General features: G+C 38.4%; 1 protein-coding gene across 3 annotated transcripts in view; it reads left to right on the forward strand.

The window, feature by feature from the left end:
* Positions 1-24,857, forward strand: part of kif5ab (kinesin family member 5A, b) — a 90,592-nt gene extending 65,735 nt beyond the window's left edge. The window contains exons 20-30 of one of the 3 annotated variants that reach the window (XM_088088980.1): positions 260-369; positions 3,024-3,125; positions 3,655-3,715; positions 3,820-3,891; positions 4,058-4,162; positions 7,991-8,207; positions 12,160-12,427; positions 14,084-14,148; positions 16,780-16,807; positions 17,410-17,492; positions 20,185-24,857. In XM_088088980.1, coding sequence (XP_087945106.1) covers positions 260-369; positions 3,024-3,125; positions 3,655-3,715; positions 3,820-3,891; positions 4,058-4,162; positions 7,991-8,207; positions 12,160-12,427; positions 14,084-14,148; positions 16,780-16,807; positions 17,410-17,479 — 1,098 coding nt within the window. In that variant the 3' untranslated portion in view covers positions 17,480-17,492; positions 20,185-24,857. Of the gene's footprint in view, positions 1-259; positions 370-3,023; positions 3,126-3,654; positions 3,716-3,819; positions 3,892-4,057; positions 4,163-7,990; positions 8,208-12,159; positions 12,428-14,083; positions 14,149-16,779; positions 16,808-17,379; positions 17,493-20,184 lie in introns of all 3 variants that reach the window. The other 2 variants (XM_042505781.2, XM_042505773.2) reach the window with 2 other exon arrangements.
* The last annotated feature ends 1,046 nt before the right edge of the window (positions 24,858-25,903 follow it).

Raw genomic sequence — 25,903 nt, forward strand, 5'->3', positions numbered from 1 at the left:
TGTATGACATAACCTGCTGTCTGTGTGTGTGTGTGTGTGTGTGTGTGTGTGTGTGTGTGTGTGTGTGTGTGTGTGTGTGTGTGTGTGTGTGTGTGTGTGTGTGTGAGTGAGTGTTTGATGCCCATGTGGCCCTCCGTGTCCACATTCTATTCTCTCTTGTTAGTTTTCTTTTTGTTCCCACTGCCCCCCCCCTCGTTTCTCTTGCTCTCTCTCTCTCTCTCTCTAATTATAAATGTATGTCTCTCTGCCCGTACCTCAGAGGGCTCTGGAACAGCAGATGGAGTCGCACCGTGAGTCGCACAGCAAACAGCTTGGCCGCCTGCGAGACGAGATCAATGAGAAGCAGAGGATCATCGATGACTTAACTGAGTCAGTGCCTCATTGTAATTCTTCACCTTGTCTGATATACTAAATCAAACTTTTTAAATCAAGACTCCACAAGTTGTATAAGAGTATATAAGGAGAAGTACATGAGCAGTAAGCTCAAGTTAAAGTATTAATGCCACATGTTGAAAATACAAGTAATACCTAAAAAAAACCAAAAACATTTTAAAAAAAAACCAACTTAAATTTTAGAGTCATTAAAAAAAAATTAAAAACACCCTAAAACTCAAAACTTTAAAACAAAAAAACAACATTTAAATTATTAAAAAATAGAGAAAAACACCCATAAAAACCTAAAAAAAAATTTAAACACCCCCCTTAAAAAAACAGAAAAAAATCCCTACCCCCAAAGGTTTAAATTAAATTATGCAGAAATAGACTGGTAAACTGGTAAATACATAAACTGGTAATTCAATTTATTACAAAACAGCATGCTTTTTAAACTCTAGTTTTTTTATGCAAAAATCTTAATTTGTAATGCAACTTAAGTGTTCAATTAAATGTAGTGAAGTAAAAGTACAGTATGTCCCTCTGAAATGTAGTTAAAAGTATAAAGTGGCATGAAAAGAAGATACTCAAGTAAAGTACAAGTACCTGAATGAAGTATGAAAAAATAAAATGTATACTTCTATCTTTGAAACTGGACTGTGTAGCACTATACAAAGCAGGTTTTACAAGGTCCCAGAGGCAGACAGCTTACTCAGTTTTAGCCGTCTGTGAGCTCAAATCTAAAATTCAATTCTGCCCTCATAAGCAGTGTGGAAATGCTAAATTTGGGGATACATGGTCTTAGTAGTTGAGTTCTTAAAAAAGGTCTAAGCCCTGCTCTAGCAGCAAGAGGGGCTAAAATCAATATGTGTGGGTGGTTGACATGGTGAGGAAACTGCAGTGTGGGAGGACTTTAGATTCAAGCTGCTGCCGAACCACAATGTGAGGAGCCACTGGGCTCCTTGGAAACATACCCCCTTCAAGTGCCTCGTTCTGGAGATGCTCTGTTCGAGGCGTGACTGTCTGGGAGCAGGCTGCAGGGCAGACCGTGTTGAAGGACTAAAGTACATTTCCCAGCTAGCACAGGGAGTGTCGGGTTAACACCCAGGGAGCAGCTGCAGAGAATTTCTGGATGAAAAGACATTTGGGGCTGCTCTGCTTGTCCCGCTGGCATGGCCTGATTTGGATAAGCAGCTTGAAAATGTATAGATGGAGGGATGGGTGTCAGTGGGGCAGAAAGCATCTGTAATAGTAGCAAAGTGGTCCTTCAGATTATTGAAGCGGAGCCGGAAAAGCGGGTATCAAATAAATGTTCTGCCAGGATTCAAGGATCAAAAAAGAAGAGCAAAATCAAATAAGGTTAAACATTTTGGGGACACGGTGGCATGCACTATGTTTTTAAACCAGTTTATATCTGCAATGCAATGGGACACTTCCATGCTTCAGTTTTGACCTGATGATACACTTGGGCCACTCAAGGACACCTAGTACAGATCAGATCCTAACCCTGCACACATAAATGGTACTTCTTCATAATTTTTGCACCTGCTGCTTTGAAAATCTGTGCATGTGAGCTTTAGACTCAAAAAAGACAATTTATTTTTCTCATTTGATGCTGAGGTGGTTCATCCTATTAATTACCATTTTTATATCAGTTTAAAAATCTCTAATAAACCTCTCGGATTTCCTGCAATATTTCTTGTACGATAGCTGAAGGCATAGTTGTAAAATTCTGAGATTGGCATTAAAGTCAAATTAAATAGAGAACATTTTTGAGGACATGTGAGTTCATAAAGTCACACAATCTAATGTCATGAAGTTGACCATCTCCAGATTGCATCCATTATATTACAGATTCTATTTCACATTTTGGTATTTAATCAACACGCTCGCTGAACTGCTGTGGCACTGTGGCAGAGCTGCCTGGAGCTATGAGTGCTATTTTTTCAATATTAAAAGCAGGTACTCGTCTAATTCATGGAGCAGCGTATGCCACTGTGTTGTCAAATATTACTGGTCCTGCAAACATTTCAAAATAAAGCCTTGTGTTAACAAATTAAGTGATTATGTCCACAGAGGGTCGTCCAATGGCTTTAATTTTGAAACAGAAACAAGAAGTGTTAAGTTTGAAAATACAGTATGTTTTTTCATGTCTGTGAGAGATTAAGACATTGAAACTGTAGTGAAAGGTAGTATAAAGTAAATATTATAATCAAAAAAACATTTTTACAGTCTGTTTTTGCTGAAAACCATGTGTGCTGTGTGGAAAAATAAGCAAGACTCTGAATAGGCCTTTTCATATTTTGACTTGTGACAGTCGGAAAGCACAGGTGTAAATAATGAAATTAATTATGGCTGAGCTCCATTTAGCTCTTTTGATTTCAGGGTCCTGGTATTGTGCATGGTGCTCAGTGTAACCCTCAATGGAGCTCTTTAGTAGAACAGAGCCATCGTTAGTGTCACATCTGTGCTGTTCCTACTATGACATGTAATAATGTCTCTTGTGAGAAAGGGCCCATCTCTAGATGTTCTGCAGCTGAGCAGTGCTGCTCATGGGGCAGTGTGACCCTGATGTTAGACTAACTGTAACAGAGAGAAACAAAGCATTTTCATTAAATATTTTGAACCTGTCCATTGTTTTCCTTTTTCAGTTGTAACCAGAAGCAGCAGCTGGAGTTGGAGCAACTCCACTGTGACTTTGAACGTCTCAGGAGCCAAGAGCATCACAAGAGTCGACAGCTGGAGGAACTGACGTGAGTCTCTGCTTTACTGTCCTGGCCAGCTTTCAAACACTTTGCCATATGGAGGCCCGGGAGCGTGCTGCCTCTTTTGATTCACATCTTCCATTTCTCTCTGTCATTTGTCTTCCCTTTGTCTATTTATTTTTCCCTCTCCCTCTGCAGTTCTGACTGTCTAGCTATTTTATTCTAGCTTTCCCTGTGGAGTAATACAGTCATACATATTGTGGCTAAAATTTTCTGTAGGCTAACCCTTTTAACCCTCTCTTTGCCTCTTTCTTTCCTGGTTTATGTGTAACTCTGCATTTCCATAATGTAGTTTTGCAATTAGGTAGCAGCTGGCTGCTAATAGGCCTCTTTCTGCACTGACCTTTGCAGTGCGTTGCATCAGACGGCAGATGGGAAACAGCCCATGAGTGGGGCAGCCGGTCTATGCTCGCGTTTGTTCTTTATTCATGAATTATTCTGGTCCTCATTTGGGGCAAAGAGAAGTTTATTTAGAATTTTTATCTATCCGTCTGACTGTCTGCCCTTCTATCTATAGATTTCTCCACGAGCGACATGAGCAGTCAAAGAGGGACCTCAAAGGGCTGGAGGAGACCGTTGTAAGTCATTATTTACCGTCACGACTCACTTAGCTCCCTCAGAGGTTACCGATCCACTAAATACTCTCTAACTGCACTATTTCCTCCCTCCCTTCATGCTTCAGGCTCGTGAGCTCTACACCCTGCACAACCTCCGCAAGCTTTTTGTTCAAGACCTCACGACTCGAGTTAGAAAAGTAAGCCAGACATAATTTTAAGACACACAACGCTCTTAAAAGCTGTAATTCTCTACATATAATAGTTGTAGCTAGAATGCATGCAGCTTCACAAAGACTGTATTTGCTGTGGGAGTGTGTTTTTTTTTTTAAGATTCTAAGAGATCTCCACTGTTTGTGTTGACAGAGTGCACAGATGGAGCCCGATGATAGTGGGGGATATATCACCCAGAAACAGAAGATTTCCTTTCTTGAAAACAACCTGGACCAGCTTACAAAAGTTCACAAACAGGTAACATTGAGCAGAAGTTATGAAACTAAATTTTAGTGAAGGAGTCTGAAAATAGCTTCTTACCTGTCCACGGTTTCTTCAAGAATTAGGACAAATTATACGGTTTCTCTTGGCCTGGAAGTCTGATTATAACAAGGCAGAAATGCTTAGCTGGAAAGAATATAAGAGGACACAAAGAGTTAGTCAAATTAAAATACAAAGCTGTGTGCATTGTTTGTCGTTGCTCTCCTATGGGCACAAGTAACGCTACCACTATCAATCATCTTATTACTGCAACTTAACATGAAAGGCTCCTTGAAAACAGAGCAGCAAGAGGTGTTAAAATTGCTGCCTTTAGGGGAAAGGAAGCCATACCATAAAACAGTTACTCCGATTTGATAAACACTGATTTATTCACTATGCAGGTGCACACAAAAACACTCAGTCTTTCTGTTCTCTCTAACTTATGCACACAACTCTCAAAGGCAACCTTGTTCTGAGAAAGATTACACACACACACACACACACACATTTCACATCTTTCTTTAATATCCCTAAATGGACTACAGCAGTGGACTGAGTGTTGATGTGCTAAACGTTCTGCAGACTGGCACATATATACTCATGCTGGCAGACTGGTAAGAGCTGCACTGCAGCAGAGTCTCAGGCAGAAAACCAATCCTAAAGTGACTGCTGGGAGACTCCATCCCATCCACCACCTGCTGATACTGTGGGAATGGAAGATGAAAGTCAGGGTCATAAATCAGCAAGCTCCTAGTGAAAGGTGATAAGACTCCCAAAGACAGCCAGTGGACAGTGCACTGGGGCTATGGATGAGTTTCTCTGCCTTTGTACAGATATCGTAAAGTCTGAATGTCTATCCATCTGCACATATACAACGGTCACAATTTCATTTAGAACACCACCTACCTCCTCTGGAAACCCTGCCTCCATTTCTTTCCTTTAAAATGACTCACCAAAACACAATACAGTAGTACCACCAAATCTCAGGTGGTTCTGTGGGATACCTGGATCCCTTGCCTGCTTTGCTTGTCAGATAACTTTGCCAGTTTGCTAAACCCACCGGTCTTGTATAAGTTTGCGTGATCACGTAGCAGCATACTCCCTTGGGCAAATTCACAAAATTTCATGGCTTTTGTGGCCAGTAAACCTGCATAAATATGACAAAACATTTGCAACCTGGATCAACATCAATTTTCTTGTGCCAGGTTCAGATGCCTTTCTCAAATCTTTGAGCCCTTAGCAAATTGGTTTTCGAAATCCAGGAGGGGAAAGGCATGGAGCTGACTAGAAATATGAGAAATGGGAAGAATTAGTAGATTAAGAAAACTTATTTAAAAAAAAAAAAGCTAGGGGAAAATGTCCATTCAACTTTATTTATAATTAGCAAAATTATGTTTTTAAAATCATGTTACAGAATTATCATTAATTCTTCTTCTTTTTTTCAAATAATTTTGGGAAATCAAACCAATTTGCTCAGGGTTCAAAGGGTTAAAACAGCTGCATAGGATGAAATGCACCCTTAATTGTGTTGTCAAGCAAATCGCGTCTCAGTGCTTCCATGCTGTTTGCATGGATAAATTCATATGGTACATTTGGCACAAAATTGACACCTTTCTATGCAAATGAGCCTCATTGCAGCCCATTCACAAAGATCAATGCTCATAGCCACATGCAGTAACAAAGAAATTATTATTGTCTTCAGAGAGTTGGTGGTATCTGAAGTGCACTGACAGACTGGGATATTACATCTCAAATATGGTTTCTCTGTCACCTTTAAATTCCTCTTCTGAGTTTTGAGGATTGGCTTTGCACCTTATTTGTCAGTAAGGACCTGTAGTTCATGGTCTGAAAAAATCTTTTTTTTTTCTCTCGCTGCCATTTTTCTGCCTACTGTGTTGTTGGCCCAAGGGCAACATTTATACTTTGCCACATGGATAATTGCAATCAGATGCAAAAAACAGCAAACTGCACTCAGCTGCAAAACTTTACAGCCATGTTTGTGCTTTCATGTCATTGGTGCAATATCTCTGTTGAATTGGACTTTGAGACAAGACAGACAGCAGTTGCAAGTGATGCTCAATTAATGATGCTAACAGCAAACCCATTTAATTCTTTGTGAATTTGCCTCAAAATGTTTAAGCTGCTCAGTCATTGGTTTTTCACCTTTATCTTAAGAAATGCTGTGTGCAGCAGTTTTAAATCAATAAATATATACATTGATTCCGAATAAAACCATTTACAAATAAGACCATAATATGCAACACTGAAGTTACCATGATATGTTTCCAATTATGTGCCACAGGATTTTTTGTTACATTTTTGCAGTAGTAGTTACTAACACAAATTGTCCCTAAAGCATACTTTTTTTTCCTTTGAGATAATGTATGTAATCAGTTTAAGAACTCAAACTTTGTAGGTGTTTTGTTCATGAAAATGTCAGTAACAAAATATGCATTGAAGGGATATTACACAGGATTTGTCACTTAATGCTTGTAAACAAACAGATTCAAACTTGGCCTCTCCTCCTCAGCTCAATAGGACTGAGAGAGCAGCAGTGGTCAAGCGAGCTAGAGAATGAATGAAGAGAGACTAAGTGGCGTTAGCGAGGATGAAGCTGTGATCAGAGAAATAAATTGTTATTTTCTGATTATTTCACTGTGGTTACGTTCTAACCTGCACCTTCACACAACGCTGCAGGAAGATGCTGCATTGCCGGATTTTGTGTGACTTCAGCTCAAGCACATGCTTGTGTGTCTGTATGGCTCAGCCTCACGCTCAATCAAACAGACACACAGACCTTCAGCTCGCATCCCCAGAGCAGAGGAGAAACAGCTGGTCACTACATTTTTATAGAGTCCTGACCTCGCACTGCTATGTGCTGGGGGCTACACACCTCTACCCAAAGGCTGACACCCAGAAATGTCCCAAACATTGCAAAATAATAAGTAAATACAGGCAGAGGGCAGGTTCTCTACAAATATACTGCCACAGTTCTAGTGGGTCATAAGTGATGATTTAGAGGTATTACTTCAGTGTGGGTCTATGTATTGTTTTTTTTTTCCTTGTTTTTTTTAAAGTAAAATGCTGCATAGAACACCTTTAAGTCTTTATTATCTTGGAATATGTACCAATACTAATCAACTGTTTACTACCAAACTATGCATATTTGAAAGTGATAAAATTGGTTTGTCATGCTGTGTCTACTGAAGTAGCTCTATAAGCTGGTCGCTGGGAGTTTGGTGTTAACACACATATTGTCTGGTGAATTATCTTTCAATATGAGACAGCTGTTAAGCATGTTCCCTTAACATAAAAAGCAGTATAGGCTGTCTTTTCATAGACGATTTTCCCTTCAGGTCACGCTTGACACTCCTCTGTTCCACCCCACTGCACCTATTCAGTTTTAACTGACAAAAGTGTTCCACTTCGAGGAGGTTATTTGGCCATTTTGCTACAGCCATTGCTGTATACTGTACCCATTCCTCTTGACACAATAGGGTTTGATACCTCACACTGCAAAACAGAAGGATGCTTTCCAGTAAAAAATGGTGGAACAAATTAGATTAGAAAAAATCCCATTTGCATTCTTTATTTCCAAACAAACAAGAGCAAAACTGTAGAGGTTTCAAAATAGTTCAAAATACAAGCTCTTTATAAAATGTATTCAGAAAATGTCATCCTCAACAGAAAAAATAACTTTCTAGATAAAAACATAACCAACAATGTAACTACATTTTCCTTTAAATATTGCATCTCGTCTATATTTACAGTTGTACGTACAGTTATTCCCCTGCCTTACTGTATGTGTTCTTATGTGTGTCACAGCTGGTGCGTGACAATGCAGATCTTCGCTGTGAGCTTCCAAAACTGGAGAAACGTCTTCGATCTACAGCTGAGCGAGTCAAGGCGCTGGAGGGTGCGCTGAAGGAGGCAAAGGAGGGAGCCATGAAGGACCGCCACCGCTACCAGCAGGAGGTGGAGCGTATCAAAGATGTGATGAGAGCTCGCAATCCCTTCCGCCGGCCCCATGCTGCACAGATAGGTAACACACACACCTCGCTCACAGATGCAGCAATTTCAAAATAATTAAAGAGCCATAAGCAGTAATGTACACGCTACATTACATGTGGCTGCATGCGTCATTTCAGTGAAAGCGATGTAATCGGATAAAGATCTAATCTGTAGATAGGCGGTGATCCATGTCATCCATCTATTAAAATCTGATCTGTAGGAATTAACATGCAATATTCCAATGCTGTTATTACATTTCCTGTTTAGGACATTAATTGCTTTCTTATAATTCTCGTGACTGCATTTTATTGTCTCAGTTTTTGTTCTCTGTGCAATAATAGTGAAGCTACATCTAATTTAATTCAGTCTGCAATCAAATCACACAAACAACTGTTTTAATGTCTACAAGCCCTTCTATCTAGGTATATTAAAGTTACAGTTTTCTCATTTGCTTAAGTACATTTTCGAGTACATCTCAAAACAGAAAGTGCAATCACCACAGTAATTTTACTGTGCAGCACAGTACCTGCAAATAGCCCCGACTCGTTTTGAAATGAAGTAAATTCATCAACTGGAGCATCTCAGTTTCCCTTCCTCACTACCTAAACAAAGATGGTTAATGTCTAAGGAAATGTGTTGATGAGTCCACTGGAATTCTGTTGTTTTGTCAATCAAATGTAACTATATTTATTTTTAGCTGCGACCAGCAGCTCTATGGCTCACCCTGTCGGCTGGTTAGGGGTTAGTCAATCAAAAATTTTCCAGACTGTTTGGCGTTCACGATTTTTGCCCTAAGAGGCTAATGTGTTTGTGTGAACATGTGTGTTTGTTCATGCCATTTGGATAAAAGGTGGTGTGGCAATCAGGGTGGCCTATTGTGAAAAAGAAAATAACCTCCAAAAGGATTTAGATACTTAACCAAGATTTTGTGAAAGGATTGGTCATGATCCAAATGACTACTAATTAACTGCTGATGGCAAAAAGAAGTAATGTGTAGGTGCATGAGCGTACGTGGTTGCAACTATTGCAAATAAACGTGTTTATTAAAGCTGTTGCACAAGAGATAAAGCAGTCGTCTACCAATCAGAAGGTCGGTGGTTTGATAGCCGACCCCTGCAGTCCACATGTTGAAGTATCCTTGAGCAAGATACTGAAACCCAAAATTGCTTTCAATTGTGCATGAATGTTTATCCATTGATTATGGGCCACCTGTGTATAGATGTGTGTATTAATGGGTGTTAATGTTAATATGCTTGTGTTGTAAAGCGCGTTGAGTGGTCACTAAGACTAGAAAAGTGCTGTAATAATAACTGTTACCATTTTTTAATGTTTCATTCTAATTAGACTTATTAGATTTATCTAATAGCCAACTAAATGATCGAAACATATGCCATACACACTCAGTTTTAACATGAGTATAAATCTGAAAGAACAAAAGGTAGATTAAAAACAAATGGCTCAGTATACTGTAAGACTAATGTAGATTATTGTAGGAACTACTGTAGAGATAAAACAATTTAAAATGTAAATCCTTTCCACCACGTTATCACTGAGGTTGCACATGTCTCTTTGACCACACCACTTCGTGTGCTTCTTATCAAATTTTTGCCTTTGCAATGCACCGTGAGGAAAGTCTTTTGGCATGGCGTGACCACCATTTTCATGTTTCTGCTGTGTGATTTTCTCACAGGCATCATCCATTGTTGGATTTGCATCATCTGTCATCGCCTTCCTTCCCCTTACCAGAACACCACATATTCAAACACCTCCTGCTCATGCATGAGTGAGATGCAAGATGAGTTTTCAGCATCTTGTTCCATTTTCAGTAACTGAAAAACCAGAGTCTCAGGTTCACCGCTGTGGAACACACAGATATGTTTGAAAACCGCCAGAAATAAACATGTTTTAGTTGCCACACATTTTAACGACATTTATGATCACAACAAAATTCTAAAATACTTGAAATGTTGTGAAGGTTGGCTTGAATATTTAGCATATAAGGATTTAAACAGAGAGCTCTTCTGAGAGAAATACAGCTTACTGAAAAAACAGTGTAATCCATTTTGATCACTAAGACTTTCTTCATCACTGTGTCAATTGAAGATAATTGCACTCAAGCGTTTGAAATATGTGTGAAAGAAATGAGAGACGCATATGCTGCTGTGAGAAAATTAGCTATTGATTTCAGCGGTTTTTCATAATAATGATTTTCATTTGAGGATTATCCTAAAGCAGCTGGGAATAATTGATATTGTGGTGTACATTAAAGTCAAACTAGTATCACATTTCGTCATCCCTTTCAGTGTTTTTTAATGTATTGTTAAAAGTTTTCATTATGAGAAGGAAGGAAAAAGGTTTTTCGGCAAAATGTAAATGCTCCTTTTCCTCTCAGCTGGCTGGAGGGACGTGTCGCTGTCTTTGTTTGATTGACAGCAGCTGGCAGGCAGCCAGAGTGCCGGTGTTACACCGTGGTGAAGGAGAGACAGAGTACACAAACTCGCGCTGTGGCCCGCATGTCATGGGCAGACAGCAGCATGTTGTTGGTGGTGCAGGATGAGACATGTGTTAGTGTTTGCCAGATCAGAGGGAGGCTTTAGCAGGAAAGCTTGTGTTGTGCAGGCCGATAGAACCATCCATGTAGACGGCTCCAGAATGCCGTTCTGCTTAAATTACGCAAAACATTCAATTTTTCAAACCAACAAATACAAATTTCTGTTTTGGTTTCTCGTTTTGTCTTAAAGGAGAACACATTACATGATTGTTGTATGTTGTAGCAGACCAACAAAAATCATCTCTCTCTTTACCGATGAATTTATGATGAAAGAGAAACATTTCAGATTATTTAAGTATGCTGACAACATGGCTTTAGTTGGCCAACAAACCCATTAGATAAAGCTGTCTCATATGAAGGCCCTTCAAGCATAATAATAATAATTAACTTTATTTATATAGTGCTTTTCAAAACAAAATTACAGTGCTTTACAAAAATAAAAAAATTATATACAATAAAAAAATTTAAAACAGTTGAAAAGTTTTACAATATGAGACAAAAGGAGCTACATATGAGGAAAAGTAAAATAAGTATAATAAAGCCAAATAAAACAAATAAAACAAAAACACATGGTGTTGCATTAGACATTGCATTGAAATGAATGTGGCAAAGACAAAATAATTGCACAAAACAAAATCTATAAAACAGAGCCAGTGTTACTTGACTGCAAATAATTGAAACTGCGGAAACGTTGAAATACCCTGGCACAGTTCTGGACTTCCAGTTGAGCTTCACTGGAGTATATTTTAACAGGATGCTCACAACAACTCTATCTTTTTCGGAAACTGAGCGACCTTTTTGTTAGTCAACAGATTTTAAAACTTGTATAAAAAACTATAGTTGAGAGTGTTTAACTTTTCACCTCCCTACCTTGTACAATCCCTAGACTGGAAGTCTAAGAACAAACTTTCTTGGATTGTGTCAATGGCCAGCAAAAAAGTTGGCAAACCTCAAAAGAAACTGTCTACAGAAAGGACGAGGGAGATAGTGAGAAGTTTCTTGGCAGATAGCTCCCATTCTCTCCTTAGCCCTTTTGAGCAACTAAAAATGTATTTAAGAAGTCCTTGCCAGATATCCTTAACTCAACAAACTGACGATTTAGAAGCCACCAATAGGCACTTAGATGAACTGCTTTTAATGTATAAACTGTTTTATTAACTGCTCATCTGCTTCATATGTTGCTTTTTGGTCAGTTGAAGACAAATGTTCACCCTGGTGGACAATAAAAATAATTCTGTTCTATCCTGTTAAAGCATTTTAATTTCAGTTGGACTTTAATATATTCACAGTATTCCAGTCCCATTATAATATATCATATTTTGCTACAGACAGCAGTGCAGCCCTATCCCTTGGGGGCAGTGTAAATGTGATGTTTTGTCTTTTCTGGATGAATGGATCAATCAATAGATCAATTCTGTTTTATCTCTAACAGCCAAGCCTGTGCGTGCTGGCCACTATCCAGTGTGCTCTCCCACCAACCCGTTCTTCATCAGAGGATACAGCGATCACCCCATTGCCTTCTACAAAGCTGATTTCCACAACAACAGCAACAACCAAAAGCAAGCAGCTGCTCCTGCAGATCCCACAACACCCGAGAGTGAGCCCACGTTACCCGAGGACGACTCCAACCAGAACAGCCCCATCAAATGCCTCGCCGCCCAGAACAATGACACACACGATAACGACGCTCAGGACAACATGTGAGTAAACACAGGGCCATGTCCACTTTAACATCATGAATTATTAATACCACAACTTTGAATATATTAGTTCAGACTACTAGTGACTCAAGGTTCACTTTGTCTGATGCTTTCAACCATATCTAACTTTGTTGACCCTAGAATGACTTAAATCGTTTCGTTCTCTTTGGCAGCACCTTTAGTAATAAGCAGTAACTGCAATGTGTTTTTTAAACTGGGATGATGAATTTATTTGTATCAGCTTGTTTTATGAACCCTGCAGCTGGCAAGATGAAGGGGTTACCACAGCAAAGATGGTATATTTGTGTGTGCTCGTGTGTATGCATGTATGTATGTTTCAGTGTTTGTGAGAGCAGATTATTAATGACTGCGCCACTTGTGATTTTTCCCATGAATGTCACCGCAAACACCTACTATGTCAAACTGCAAATGCAAGGGCTTTAATCATTGGGCCGTATACTCAGTCAGCTTTGTGTTGAAAATTAACTTTTTTGGCCACTGTGTTGGGTGGATTCCAAAATCTACCAGCCACACATTAGAAAACCTTTTTTTTTTTTTGTGCAGACAAGTAAAGACATTCTAGCAGCCACTTACACGTTTTGGTGCCAACTTCCAACTGTAGTGACCATAGACCCTTAAAAGTTAATAGACGTAGCCAGTTGTTTGCTTGGCTGTCATAGTGCATTTACAGCTGTGGTTAACTGTGACAAAGCTTATGCTAATAACAATAGTCTTAAAAACTATTAAAAACAAAATGTACTTACCAGGGGGACAAGGAAAATTTAGCCATAAAGACCAAGACCTTTTTTATTTTTTGTTGTCTGTAAAAATGCTTATCTTGCTGCAGAGTTGGGCATTTCAGCACGGGGGTCTGTGGGGATTGACTCACTTTTTGGCCATCTGAGGAATTGCAGTTTTTGGCACTTTAATGTTGTCTTCATTTTTCTGCCCCCGAGGTTGCTGCTTGATAGTGATCTAACAGACATGTATTTAAATGAAAAAATCTTCAAGATTATTACTTTAACTTATCATCCACATACTAGTTTTTGACAGTACTTTCAACCACATCTCAGTTTTTTGACCTCGTAAATAGTAATTTGGCAAATTAATCTCAACTCAGTATAATTTACTATCTTTTATTCTGTGCTGTCAACCCCATCTCCCACTCCAGATGTTGTACATAGCAGTTTGAGAAATAATCTTATCCTAAGGTCCAGTTAAATTTTTCCTGATACTTTGAACCACATCTCACTTACTTTACCCACTTTATAGTACTCTGACAGAGTAAACTTCAACCAAGGTCTATTTACAAGCTTTTGTCAGAGCTTTCAATCAAGTTAATTTATGTATTATACTACAGCTGTGCAGTATTTGTTCATTATTCATGTTCTGAATTAACGTACACAGCTATTAGGAGGCTTAAACAGCCCATCGTTATTATATTTGTAGATGTGTGCATACAGTGCAAGCATGCAGTTTTAATCTGTTCTGACATTGATTCATTATTTAGAGACTGAGTGAGCACTTGGGTACACTTATATTTTAAATTTTTATTGCTGTTTTATTTAATTCAAATACAATATTGATCTGGAGATCAATATTTTTAAAGACATATCCCATAGTTGCGTTTACATAAATCCTTTCTCCTGTTTGTAGGCTCCCAGCCGAACCACCGAGCCAAACAGACAAGAGCACCGCAGAGATGCTTGACTCAGAAAACGGTGAGTCTTGTTCATATCACGGCTGTTAAAATTATGAGAAATGTTATGATCAAGATCAGCGGGGGTAAATTCACTTCATATTATGACCGCTTATTTTTTAGTGCTTGCCATTATGTTATCATACAAGTCATTACATTTGAATGCTGTTTTATATACTCGTACAGGGTGGCGGCTGTTAAACTAGTTTACGGTGATTGCCCTGCTGCTATGATAACAATTCAGTCCGCTGTTTCTTTTTTCTTTTTTGCTTTCATCGTCTTGTAATGGGCTCATAGTCAGCTGTCTTAGCCGTAATTCAGAGCCATTGGTGAGTGAGGAGGAGGGTTTCAGTACAGGTCAGCAGTCTTTGGATAAAGTTTCCATGAATGTATGTGATACAGCCTCAAGATAAGATAAGATAAGATAAGATAACACTTTATTGTCCGGTTGCACGGAAATTTGTCTTGCATTACCAGCTCATCAATCCTCACAAACATCACACATGTAAAAGACATAAAAACAACATTAGTGTGTGAAGAAAACTCTTAGTTTATTACAGGATACTGCTGCTAAGGTTTTTCTGCATCCTCACGTCTCTGTGTGAGTGTGTGCGTGTGTGTGCTCTCATCAGCAGCAGACTCTCGAGGAGACAGATTAGGCTTGCGGTGTCATTACTCAGCTAGACAGATAGCCGGCCAGACAGGCTGAGTGCCCACCTCAGCCTCTGACCCAGTGATGACAGCCGTAGAGCTGTGTGACAACCCCACACCTCTTCGATTCTTCAGGAATATCAATGAAAGTCACAAGCTGGGTTTAGAGCCAATATATCAATCTGCTGCGACGGCACTTGCCTTCTTTTAAATAACAGATAACCATAATGTTATCCAGTGAACCCTTAAAGAATTCAATTTTTGCTTCCCATGATGCAGTTTGAGAGGGTTTCAACACTTCCAACAGGTTGGAAAAAAGTTTGTCTCTTTCTGGCATAAAAGCACTCAAGACTGACAGCTATTCAGATGTTATGAGTTAAAAGATTTTTTTTTATATTTGCATTGTTAAGGGTGGAAATAGTATGCAATTTTGTAAATATTTATTCAGTTTTATTTCATTTTCCATATCTTATATAGTACTTTCCCCCCAGAATGGACATATAGCGTTTTTGCAATGAAAGTGCTTGTATACTGTAATGTATTCTTAAGTCAAACTCTGAGTGAAATTCCCCTCTGGTCCCTCACTTGTAATTTTCACTTGAGGATATAATTCTACTCAGTGTCATGAATTTCAATAAGAGCTTATGGGCAAGTGTAAAACACGCTCTGCAATGCCTGTACCTCAAATTTCTTACCTTTTTTAATGTATTTTGAGTTGGTTGAGGTGTAGCCTTGACAGTTGGGATAAGATTTTTATTAACTGCCAGACCTATTTTTTAAAGAGATTAAACTGAGCAGCCTCATAATCCAGTCAAGCATAAGGCTTGTTGTTATTAGCCAACTCATCAAGTTTGCTTAATTTGTGAGCTTCAACTTGATGACTTTACTCCATGAATAACAATTTAAAAACTGCACATAGACTCCTCAATTTCTTGAGATTGAGAAACGTGTCTGGGTGTCAGTATGTTGTGTCACATGAAAAGCCTAGTGAATTTTTGCTGCATTAATCCCTGTCAGGGTAGTTCAGGGAAAGCAGAGGCCTCTAAGGATTGTATTCCTACATCAAATGCTAGGAGAGGGAGGATGTTTGACTCCTGCCATTAAAACACCTAGAATATTAATGCGAAGAGCATACATGCTTAAAAACAGCTCAAGATATGGCAGCAACGTATTGAATGTTGTCATTTTTCACAAATTTTAATTTAATTAATCTAAAATGCATGTTTTATTCTTTCATATCTCATTAATGACATCATTTTAACTAACGTCATAATTTACCTGTCGGTCTATAGGAAACAACAGATTAAGTTTAGCCAAAACTAGCAGTTACTGTTTTCTCCGTGGGAGGACTTTCTCTTAAAACTTGTACTTGCACTTTGATATTGTTATCATTAGCTGTACTAGTAGCACTATAATAGAGTAAGACTGTCCTGAAAAAATAAAAATAAAAAAAGACAGCATTGGTTGTTTGTTCAAACTGTGAAAAATGACTCATGTTTACATTTTCCTGACAAGCGAGCTCTGGCAGTCGTGCAAATAAAAACCTCTCCAGGATAACAGCAGCACTGGCCATTTGTTCAAACAGCGTGAAATTAATGTCATGTTTAGCAGCATATGTTCTTATAGCACTGAGAAAACTCTTGAGTTGGAGTGGGTGGTGCACCATTACAATTGGTACAAAGACTCAAGCAATAAGTTAGCTGCTTAAACTTATCAAATGCACTGCTGCTTTGTCATCACCTAGCTGATCGCGTGGAAAGATCCGTAAAATGCACATATGGGTTGTTTTAAAATGCACTGACACACACCTCATTCACTCATTTGTGTGTGAAGACATTATGCAGCTGCTTGTTCTAACACCATCTATCTGTAATGGCGTTGGGCTGCTTCAATTAAAAACCAAATGTGTATGTGACAAAATCACTTTTCACCTAATTAACACACCACCAACCCTCTCACTGTGCACCTGCCTGCCTCCTTATGCACCTCTTTCTGTCCACAGGAAACACCACAGATATCAATGACAACAGGTAAGACTGCTGCACCCTCTGATTCCTGCAAAACACCCGCTGCTATTTGTTATCGTCTTACTGCAGACTTCCATGGTGTTAAACAGAAACCTCTAAAATGTAACGTGTAGAATTCTTTAGAAGCTGGTTAATGTTAGGATTCATTTTGGACCTTCGATGACGTGCCAACAACAGTTTGGCTTTAACTGAAAGTCATGCAGTATTTCCTTTTAACTGTAGATAATGAGCTGTCAATTTCAGAATTAATGGCATAGCTAGAAGTTATTTACTTAGTATTTCCAGCATGTTTGATAATAGTCAGATGAGCAAATAACATGTTAAAGGATGACACTGCCGCATTCACTTTGCATGCACTAACTAGCCTCCCCTGTGTTTCAAGACCAATTACTGTCACATCACTGATTTGCTGCCCTCACTGCTGTGTCTCTCTGCTCTGTCGCTGCCCCCTTGTTGCTGTCACCTCTACGGTTACTGCTTTCCCTCCTTCTGCTGCTACTGCTACTATGGATGCTGCTGCTGCCGAATCTGGTGATGGTGCTGCGACCACCTTTGATTCTGGTGTGTTTGGGTAGCATGTGTCTGAATGTGAATTCTGTGTCCAGAACTGACGTCTGGGACAATCAGGACCCAACCAAACTGTACAACCTGCAGCCAGAGGCCTCAGCCAGCTAATAGTCCTGAGCAGGTAAGAGCACCAAAAACACAGCAACTCTTTAATTTATGTGCCACAGAACACACTTTCATCTATTAATGAGACATTAAAAATCTCACAAGCAATCAAACAACACTCATTGCTTTACTCAACTGAAACTATCCATAATAGTTTAAATATACTGCAGCATTTGAACAATCCACCCGATCTGTTAAGATTACACAAATCACAGCCCAGCTGGAAAAAAAACTGGAGACACAAGGGTTTACCAACAAAGTGATTATTAAACCAAAGGTAATCCAAATCCAAGGAATGGGAGGAGTCTATAAGGTCACTAGTGCAGGATTGGATGAGTAAAAAACATGCTGTATGGGTGTTGTGCTGTAAAAACAGGGAAAAGAAACCAAAAACCATGAAGCAAAAATATGTGGTAAGAGAGGATCTGCCAGCACAGACTGTCTGTCTTATATGGGGGCACGTCGGACCCATGTGTGTCCTAAGCTGACGATTACAGTCAGGACTACAGCCCTGAAAAGAGAGCACAGTGGCAAAATTGCCAAGCAGAGGGACCATCACAGACACTATAGAAACATAAAGAATTGAGGGAGTATTTGAAAACCAGGAGCCTAGAAGTTATATGAGCAGCTTTCATCCATCAACTGTTGTTTTTCATTAATTGTTCTGTTTATGCTGAACTTAAGGACTTACATTCATAACAAAAACAAATGCGAAAACCTGAAAGCTTTTGAATAGCAGAGTTAAATATTGTGACTGAGTAAAGTTAAACCTCAAAGTTGTAAAACAATGATTATAAAGGCTTTTTCCAATTAAAATTGCATAAGATGTGCCTCAATGAAACATATGTACATGTTTATCATTAAAACAATTTTCATGTTAATGTTACTTTTTACATGACAAAGTGATAAATCACACATAATTGTGGCCTGCAAATTGCAAATACATTTGCAAATTTGACAGGGCTCTTGCATGCTTAATGCATGGCTCACAAGTGTTTGTTGGGATTATTGAAACATGTAAACAAAATTATATAATGTTTCAAATTGCAGCTTGCATACTGAGAAAGCAAATGAAACAGCCTTGTTGCATGTCAGTATTACCCGAATAATTGTTTATTTTTTATCTATATTGTTTTGGCAAATGATGTATCTAAGGTATTTTAAAACATTATTGGAATAGATGTATTGGGCTCAGGAACCAGTCCTGTGTCAACGTGATTTCCTCTCAACTCATATTTTGACACTTGGGCAGAATTATTATTGCAATATTATAATGACACTGGGGGTAGCTTACTGGATTTTATCTTGGCTCAGAGGTGGTGGGCGTTGCGGCACACAAGTCGACTTAAATGACAAAGAAGGGCTTGGTGGTCAGGTTCAGGCAACAAAACTTTGCGGTTCTTTGTAATACATCCATTGTCTAATAATGATGCAGATAATTGATGCTGGAGTTGGTTATGGCGATCTTATATCAATATCATAATATAAGACTAGATAACGTCTTAGATTTTGGCTGTTGTAATGTTTTGTTGTCTTTTCTTGGAGAGAGAGGAAGCACTCAAGCCAAAAGTGTGGGGTTTATTTACTTTTTAAAGGCTGCATTACAATAAAGTGATGTAATTCTCTGAACTTACAAGACTGCTGTAGTTGATCTATTATTGGCGTTTACGCACTTAGTCATTATATCCACAGTATCAATGATTATTTATCAAAAATTTCATTTTGTAAATATTTTGTGAATGCCCCAGTATCGTCGTCACTTTAATGACAAGGGGGCACTGTCCATGCAGTGTATTTTGACACCTTGGGAGTAAGACCAGACTACCTGTCTTATGAAACATCACACATCAATATGACTTTAGAGGTTATCAGGTCTTGGCCCTCGGGTATTGTGCGGCGTCTACAGCAAGATCCCTGCCAGCTGCCAGGGCAAAGGGATTTCTTTTTTTTTCTTTTGGCTCACATGCTAAAAATACTTCCGCTGACTGAATAAACTGAGAGACACTTTGCACAAAAATACCCAACAAACAGCATCTGTCTCGGATCAGCACTCTTTTTGAATGACTTCCTAAATCCCACCCGAGGGTTAAAGATTATACAATATTATAAAAATATATCTCTGGGATTGACCCCTATGGGAAAAAGGAATTAAATTATCACCGCATCTGGGTTTTGCTTTGTGCCACTACTTTCACTGTCACAGGCTGCATTCAGTTTTGCCTTTTAATGTATTCAAGTTCTTATTATTAAACACACCTTCACAAGAACAACACAGTGTATTGGGAACTTTGGACATTTGCAGAACTTGTGCTGCAATTTATTTCAAACTGTAGTGATTTCGTACTTTCTGTAAAACTGCCAATGTGCTGACACTGCATTTAACACTCAACCTGCAGACTGAGGACTGCTTTACATGTGCTACCTGGTGAAATATAGCTTTATAAGCTGACATGAAGTTTTCTGCAACCCAAGTTTAGCAGCTTGCTGGTGGATTTTACATCCTATGAAGTCTAAATATGGCCTCAGAGTGCTCCACGCAGTTCCCAAACACCACGAGCTCTCAGTGAAGACACCAGAAATAAAATGATTCGAGACGTGTTCCTTCTGGCAATGTTAGCGTGACTCACTGGCTGCTGTCTCGCTCTCCCTGTTTTTCTCAAACGTATCTGACTGTTGCTCTTACTTTCTGTTTCTTTCTCTCTCTCCAGGCAGATGATTTTTCTGAGGCCTCCTCTGTAAATCTGCATGCAGCTGATCACTGTCCTCCCAGCCTCCCCTTCCTCTCTCATCCTCACCTGCTGTGAACAGACCGCTATCTCTCCCGTGTCCCCTTTCTTTCCCTTGCTTGCGCCTCTTTAATCCCTTTTCCTTCCTGTGTACAATGATGTGGGGTGTATGTGGGTATCTGTAAGATCCATGGCAAGCACTGCATCTCTCATGCCCGACTTGGCAGCTTTCATCCATATTGCTACACCCCCCTCCCCCATGAAAAACAAAGGGACCACAAATAGAAAGGTGGAGAAGAAAAGGTGCAGTGGTGAAGTTAACCACTAGGGTGTACTGTTTTTTCTCACTGAGGACACAACAGTGGACATAAAACCAACACATTTAACAGTAAGATGAGGTTAGTCTTTATCATTGTTATTATTATTAAAAGTGCTTGTGGAATCAAATCTCTGAGTTAAACAACATGAAACAGAGTTAACTAAGTGCTAATATGTATACTTTTGACTGTGCATGTTGATTTTGGATGCTGGTCTTCAGCTTTTCTCTGAAAATACATAGAAGAGAAAGAGAGCCAGTGAGGCAACATTACCGTGCAATGTCTCAGTCTAAAATTACTCTGTAAGTCAATGTAAATGGGGAATTCGGGCTTAAAAAATGCATTTTGTTTGAAAGTTAAAGATTGCATCATTAAATATTTTTTTATTGTCATACAACCTAATGAAAAGACCAAAACCAACAATGTGTTTCTCTGTCTCTGTGTTTTTAGACTTGCTCAGCCTGCCTCTGGCTCTCAAGCAAACTGAAGATGTAACTTTTTTTTTAAGACCTTGAATATATTATTTCTTTTACTAAAAGCCTTAGAGATTTCCTAAAATAAGAAGGCACTAAAGTTTTCAGTTAGCACTACTAAAACAGAAGTAAATAGCACATTTGTTTGGGACTATTTTCAGCTATGGATTTATACACATTTGGTGTTCTGGTAAATTTAGACTATGGACTGTATAAAATATAGATGTGGCCAGTGTGACTTTACCAATTGGTTTGGGGACTTGTTTTGAAGCCTCAAGTTTGGCATTTTGGTTGTTGCCATTTTGTTCATATGGAAACAGAAGTGACCATATTTGGACAAAAGGGTGGAAATAACCTCCCAAATAGCTTTGTTACCCTGGTGCATTTACAGCAATGATTAACTGTAATAATGCAAATGCTAAAACTTGCAAGCTTAAAACCATTAATGTAATGTAAAAAAAAATAAGTACAAAATGTACTTACTAGAAAAGAACTGAACATTAGACTCCTTAGAGAGTCTTTCAGTAAAATAAATCATCAGGTCAGCCAAAATGTTGCAGCTTTCATGAACTGAAAACACATATAAATAGTGGCAGGCTATGCCTATACTTTGTGACTCTGGGCTTATACCATGGTTATGTTAGCGAACCAGTCGCTATGGTGGGCTCTGTCAATGGACAGAACAAAAAACTGCAATTCATCAACTGGCCACTTGAGGCTGGCCCAAAAAAAAAAAGCAAATCCCCATAGACGCCCAGCCCAACTTAACAGCAAAAATAAACATGTTTACAGTCTGGTAAAGAGACCGTTTTGTTCTCCATTGCTAATTTCAACATCCATGACAACTACAGTACAAAGGGTGAGTCTTTACATTTTATTAAGGCCAAATGTTAAGCATATTTAAGGACCATCTTCGAGTTGTCCCTACTTGTTGCTGCAGTCTGTGACTCGAATCCACCCTCTCCACAGCACCAGACTTTCATCCATATATGGTCCAAATATGGTCTCCCTCCAAAAAACCAAGATGGCAATTGCAAAAATGCCAAACTAGAGGTTTCTTTTCACAAACCAGTGGGTGGCGTCATGGTAGCTACATCCATTATTTTTACAGTTTATGGGATTGACTCGTTTTGGAGCCAGCCTCAAGTGGTTATTTGAGGAACTGTAGTTTTTGGCACTTCTGTGTTGGCTTCATTTTTCAGCCCTGGAGGTTGCTGCTTGGGTTTTACAGCAGCAGGATGGTGTATGGTAGACTGACTCAAAAGAAACTGCAGTGCCCATATTCATGGTAATGAAGAAACATGTCATCCAATGTGGCAGTGTGACTCACTGGTGTGTGTTTAGAAACAGTGAAGGTTGTTGGCACAGAGAAATAAGATTCTCTATATACATCAGATTTTAGATACCATTGTTGCATTGTTGGTTTTTGTCTTTTCACAATAAAATGACAATAAAATATTGAAATATCACAAGACTTTTAAGGTTTCAATCGAAACTGTAATATTGCTAATTTGTGAGCGTTTCTGAGGATCAGAAAACATCAGGCTAATTGAATAGTGTGTGAATTTTTAGAAACAGTGTCAGTTGTCATAGTAACAATATAGATCATATTTTTTTCTTTTTTCTCATATGTAGACTGTTGCCATGTAGGTACACCAACACACAGAAAACACACTGAAGTGAAATATACACACCCGCCATAGTTGAAACTTGGTCAAGCCTTAATTTAGACAATAGAGGTTTTCTCAGATTGGACTTTTTTAACTTAAATTACACAAAGTAAAATATAGTTTATATTATATAGTACAATCTTTAACTCCTCAAGACTCTTCAAGAAACAACAATTTTGTATTTTGGTACCCTTGGAAAATATATTTCAGATACTTACATTCCATATCACAAAGTTTTTCTCATGTTAGATTAAGATAAGTAGTCAACCAAATAACCCCTATATCCATATACAGTCTAGCAAGTTTTAGATGATACTCTTACATAAAAAAACTTAATGCTTCAGATGGCTCTGGTTGGGGTTGCATTATCTTACCAAGTGCAGGAAGAACCATAGTGCTAAAAGAGGAAGTTGGTTTGAACATTGTTTAAAATAAAACACTCAATATTCTGTGGTTATCATCAGTCGCCATAGCATGTCTGACTTGCAGTGGTTTTCACTGGTTTGTAAAGCGAACTTTGTCTGAACCCTGAGCAAAGTGTAAAACACATGATTCCTGATCGTTTTTCAAAGACTGACTGTGTCGTAGTAGAGAGACTTTAAAGCTGTAAATCATCCGTACAAAAAAAAACTGCCTGTCAGGGATTGTCTGTGAGATATTCAGTCATTGTCATGTCAAACAAAAGCATGGCAGAGTGTGAAAAAAAAAATTGTGTAGCAACTATTTTTATACTTCTAGTTCTACCTTAAAAGAAATACATATTGTTATCATTTGCTCTATTTTAAATGTTTTTATTTGCTATTTATTCTTAATTTATAGCAGTTGTTGAATGTGAAGCGTGTGCTTTGATGTGTGCTTTGAATGTTCTGAATTTCAGATTTCCAACGTTTTGTCACTTAACGAAAATGCGTGCACATATGCAGCTGCTGTTCCAATATGAATTTGTTCAGGAGATGAATAATCCTTTGGTTCTTTATGAACCACCTCAGATTAAAACCAAAGCCCTGATTGTATCGAGTCCTTTAAAGACGTCTATATAAACCCAGATTGAGACATAAACGGAGGGTTACTGCAGGTTATCAGCTGATCAGCCCTATCTTATCCCTCTGACACACACACAAGCACAGATACTGCGCCTCAGGCTAATAAGGTGTTTGACCTTTGACCCGAAAATACAGATATATTACATACACTGTGTTACTTGGGTGCAATCAGAAGTATCTGAATAGATAGCTTGATTGGCTGTCTATGCACACACACACATACAGAGTAACGGTCACGCTGTCGCCGTTCCTCAAACTCTCTTTTCGACCTCCTGATCAGCCAGTCAGGATGAGAGAGAGTAACAGGGGTGACAGTGGATGGACTCTAAGTGTGAGTGTGAGGGTGTTATTTGGGAGAAAGTAGGAGCTGTTCCTTCTTAGCAGAGTCTATTACTCTTTGACTTTCTGCGCTCCTTTTAATAAAACAGAACAGTAACGCTTCAGATTACAGCCTGCACTACATTCTGGGCTGTAATCTCAAGCATTGCCATTAGATCTTCTCTTCTCTTTATACTGAGGCTTTTTATAAATGCATACAGCACTTTATCACATCTTTTCTTTATGCTTTCTTTCCTCTTGAAAAGACTGAGTATGTTATACTTCAGTACTTCAGTTAGACTTTCTCCAAAGGGTCAAAAAATTTCATTGAACATGAAAAAATCAACAATATCCTCGAAGTTGAGTGTGTTTGCATAACCCATAGAAACCATGCATTGAATGTGAATGGCCTTTTTCTGTCAATTTGCTGTTAATCAATGAAAACCACAAAGAAAACAAAGTTTCCTCCGACATGCACTATGGTGGTATACTGAGCTGTAAATGTTTGGATGATTGAGTGTAGACTTTATTTTCAGTCTTAATGTTCTGTTTGTCTGATGGTAATTGTAACCAAACTGAAAATATTCTGGCAAGGTAAATACTATGTGATACTGTAGCCTAAATATGCAGAAATATAACCATGACAAGAATGGTAGGGTGGTTTTAAAAAAAATTATAACAGATGCGAAATGTTTGTGTTTGTTTGTACACGTGTGCGTTGGTTTGGCTTGTTTATAGCGTGTGATTTAGTGCATGCAGTACTTTCTTCTGTAGCTGCTGAGAAACAGTACTGTTATCTCATGAGACTCCTTTCAATAAAGATGATCCTGTGTATATATCATTATCACACTGTTTTCTTATTGCTCTGCTACTCTAATTATGTGAGATATTTACCCCTTCAGCACTTTAAAAAGGCACATTAAAACAGATGTTGCAAGTTCTGTATTGTAAAAAATTACATAAGACTGTATTTTCACCACTTTTTATATTTACCATGAGTTGGCTTAAAGGGTAAGTTTTGTATTTTTCAACTTGGATCCTATTTTAAGATGTTCTCTTGGATAAATGACAAAAGACAGCAACTTTTTTTTTTAAATTAGTCCAGTATTGAGTGACACTGCTGCAGAAAGCAGCTGCAAAACATTCTTCAAAGTAACTATTGGAAGTATATTTGCATCGTCAATTTATGTCCGGTAAAAGTGGTTGTTTTTTCCACTGACAGGTTCAGATTTTTTTAAATGTCTGATAACTTTACGTAAAGGATCCTTGCAGAAATGGACTATTTTGTTGAAGAGTAAAGCTATTTTTTACTGAAGCAGAAACACTTAAAACACTTTAAAGTTGTCAAACAAAATAAGTCAGAAAAACTGTCTTAGTTCATTTTTCCATTGTTCCAGCAATGGCTAACTCTGGCGTGGTTGAGATAAAAACTTAATTCACCCTGTTAGATGTGAAAGTGTTTCTGCTCTGATCTCAGGGCTGTTTCCGCTTGATCTAAAAGGATCCTACTCTTTATCAAAAAGGTCGATCTCTGTAGGAATCCTTTCCATAATGTTGTCACACACTTGAAATAATAGTTTGAATAATAGTGACACGTTTAGTGGACATACATTGACGTTGCAATATTGTCTGTAGGGATTACAGAAGCCCATTTCACGGCTGCTTGCCACAGGGTTTTTGCTCAATACTGGACCAATTTCAACAATTGTTTTTTGCTATTAGTCACTTGGACACAAAAACCTGGAAAAAGAGTCCAGGTTAAAAAACAAAAATACCTAGACTTTATATTAACTTACACAAAATTTTGAGGGAAGGTTTTGCATTTTATTTTTAGAAAAACAGAAAAAAACCACACACACAAGCAAAAAAGTGAGTCAGGG

This window comes from Plectropomus leopardus, chromosome 2 (genome assembly GCF_026936395.1).
Source record: "Plectropomus leopardus strain MGB_pleo_1.0 chromosome 2, ASM2693639v1, whole genome shotgun sequence".
Classification (NCBI taxonomy): domain Eukaryota; kingdom Metazoa; phylum Chordata; class Actinopteri; order Perciformes; family Serranidae; genus Plectropomus; species Plectropomus leopardus.